The sequence below is a fragment of the Arachis ipaensis genome, chromosome B07 (assembly GCF_000816755.2).
Source record: "Arachis ipaensis cultivar K30076 chromosome B07, Araip1.1, whole genome shotgun sequence".
NCBI classification, from domain to species: domain Eukaryota; kingdom Viridiplantae; phylum Streptophyta; class Magnoliopsida; order Fabales; family Fabaceae; genus Arachis; species Arachis ipaensis.
Window position 1 is genome coordinate 85,924,240 of NC_029791.2, and position 2,421 is coordinate 85,926,660.

Consider the following 2,421-nt stretch of genomic DNA (forward strand, 5'->3'; position numbering starts at 1 on the left):
ACTTTATTGAATCATTTTTTTTATTATTCAATCCCACAATCACTTTGTTTTTACAACCTTACTACTTTTCTTTATTATTTCCTTGCATATAACAGATGGAGACGAAATGGACAAATAACACAAAATAGAAACTTTTGGGGTTTAAATTAGGGAAAACGTGTGAACTCTGGCATATTGTTCAGTTCGAATTACCCTTGCAAAAATGGTATTAAAAACTAAAAAGTTTGAGCAAGCAGATGGAGGGTCAGTACAAGGGAAGCTCCACGCCACATAAAGAGCATATAGGATTATGGTTGTGGTTGTGGCAGATTGCTTTATTAAGTCTTAATACAATTTTCTAATCAGCTACGCTATTGAATAAATAAATAAATTCCCGAAATAATGGTGCCTAATGCATGGAAATCAAACTTAGTCCAGTATAAGGTGATGGAAAGCTAAGCGGGCGAGCGAGGAAAATAAAGCATAGTATGTAGAGAGAACGGGAGTGGCGTGAGGGGACATGTATGAAAAATGATTTGCCATCGAAGTCAATTAATTAATCACAGTAATACAGTGGATTCTTAAGTGTGATTAATGGTAATGGTGGTGATGAGAAATGTAACGCGCTGCGGAGTGAGCGTGAAGAGTAGTGAGGGTGAGGTCATAGTGTGAATGTGATTGTGCTGGCCAGGGAATACAAAACCTTTGGTAATGCCAATTTGTTTGCTTCTTTCCCCATTTCCACCATTTCATCCTCAAAACCCTGCAGTTTCATTTCATACTTTCCTTCGGACACGCACACGCTCTCTCTTGTTACCCAATAAATAAGAATAAGAATAAGAATACATATAGAAATAGAAAATCCTTCCATCGATTAATGAGAATTGTTGAGATGGCTGGAAATTGCTAGGGCATCGTCTTCTTGCAAGCTGGCAAACAAGTGGTGGGAGAGAAGTAGCAGTGATGAGGGTATGGCAGGGTTCAGCACCAACAATAACAATAACGAAGGAAGAGATCACTTCAATTTAGGGCGCTTTGTTCCACATCTTTTCAATCTCCACCTCCAAACCCCTAACAACAACAACAACAACAACAACAACAACAACCCCTTAACGCATCACCACCACCACCAACAACAATTCAACTCTCCTCCTCCTCCTGAACCTGCTGAAGCTGACGGTGATGCTGCTGGTGGTTCAAGAAGCGGAGGAGTATCCGCTGAACCCTCAACTGGGCGCCGTCCGAGGGGCCGTCCAGCAGGATCCAAGAACAAGCCCAAACCGCCTATCGTAGTCACGCGGGACAGCCCCAATGCACTGCGCTGTCACGTGCTTGAGGTCTCCGCCGGGGCGGAGCTCCTCGACGCACTCTCCACCTACGCTCGCCGGAGGGGGAGAGGCGTTTGCGTCCTCAGCGGCACTGGCACCCTCGCTAACGTTACGCTTCGCCAGCCTGGAGGCACAGTCGTAACCCTTCACGGAACCTTCGAGATCCTCTCCATCTCCGGGACGATTCTCCCGCCGCCTGCTCCACCTGGATCCGGAGGGATTTCGGTGTACCTGTCCGGCGGGCAAGGGCAGGTGGTCGGGGGGAACGTGGTGGCTCCTCTTGTGGCTTCAGCTGTTGTGGTTCTGATGGCTGCTTCGTTTGCAAATGCAATGTTTGAGAGATTGCCTTTGAATTTGGACGATGATGATCCTCGTGAGGACGATGACCACTTCAATCACCAACGACAACCTGCAGCATCGCAATCCTCTGGCGTAACTGGCCAGATCGCCGACGGCGCCAGCAGTGGTGGTCGCGCTGTTTCTTTCTTCAATTCGGCTGCAGGTATTGGTGGTGGAGGAAGGGGTTTGAACGGCAGAAGCGGCTATCCCTTGTCGCTTCCCAGCGGCGGCGATCTATTTGGATGGGGCGGTGGTGGTGGTGCAGGTGCAAGTGCAGCAGCGGCGATCAAGCCTCCACCGTTCTAGCTAATAACTTATATGTATATGTATATCTATATCTATATATTTCTATTAATATATAGTATTGTGGTGGAACAATATACATGTGATTTGGAACACATGTAAAATTAAGTAGGTTAAATAATTTGACCTGATCATGAATATGTGTGAGTTACTGTGTTTCCCTCTTTCAGTTCTGAGTTTAATTTCTGGTACTTAAATGCTTCCCAATATTTTATATCTTTGACCTTAATTAATTTCTGATCTCAGCTTGCTAGTTTATTTATTAAAAAATTAAATAAAAGAATCTTATAATCATCATATATATTTAAGTATTGAGACAGGAGTATTATTTTATGTGCATCTTTTGATTGTTATTATAATATTGAGAACTTAGTCCCACAGCGCCGCTGGTTTGTCTCCTCATATAGTGGCTTCTCCATCATCTATCTTTGTTTTTGTTTAATTGATTATGGTTTTCAGTTTAATTTTAATT

At 43.8% G+C, this 2,421-nt stretch overlaps 1 protein-coding gene across 1 annotated transcript; it reads left to right on the forward strand.

Annotated features, from left to right (window-relative positions):
- LOC107609871 (AT-hook motif nuclear-localized protein 25) lies at nt 408–2,158 on the forward strand. Its single transcript, XM_016311922.2, has one exon. The coding sequence runs from the start codon at nt 951–953 to the stop codon at nt 1,950–1,952; it is 1,002 nt and encodes a 333-aa protein (XP_016167408.1). The 5' UTR covers nt 408–950; the 3' UTR covers nt 1,953–2,158.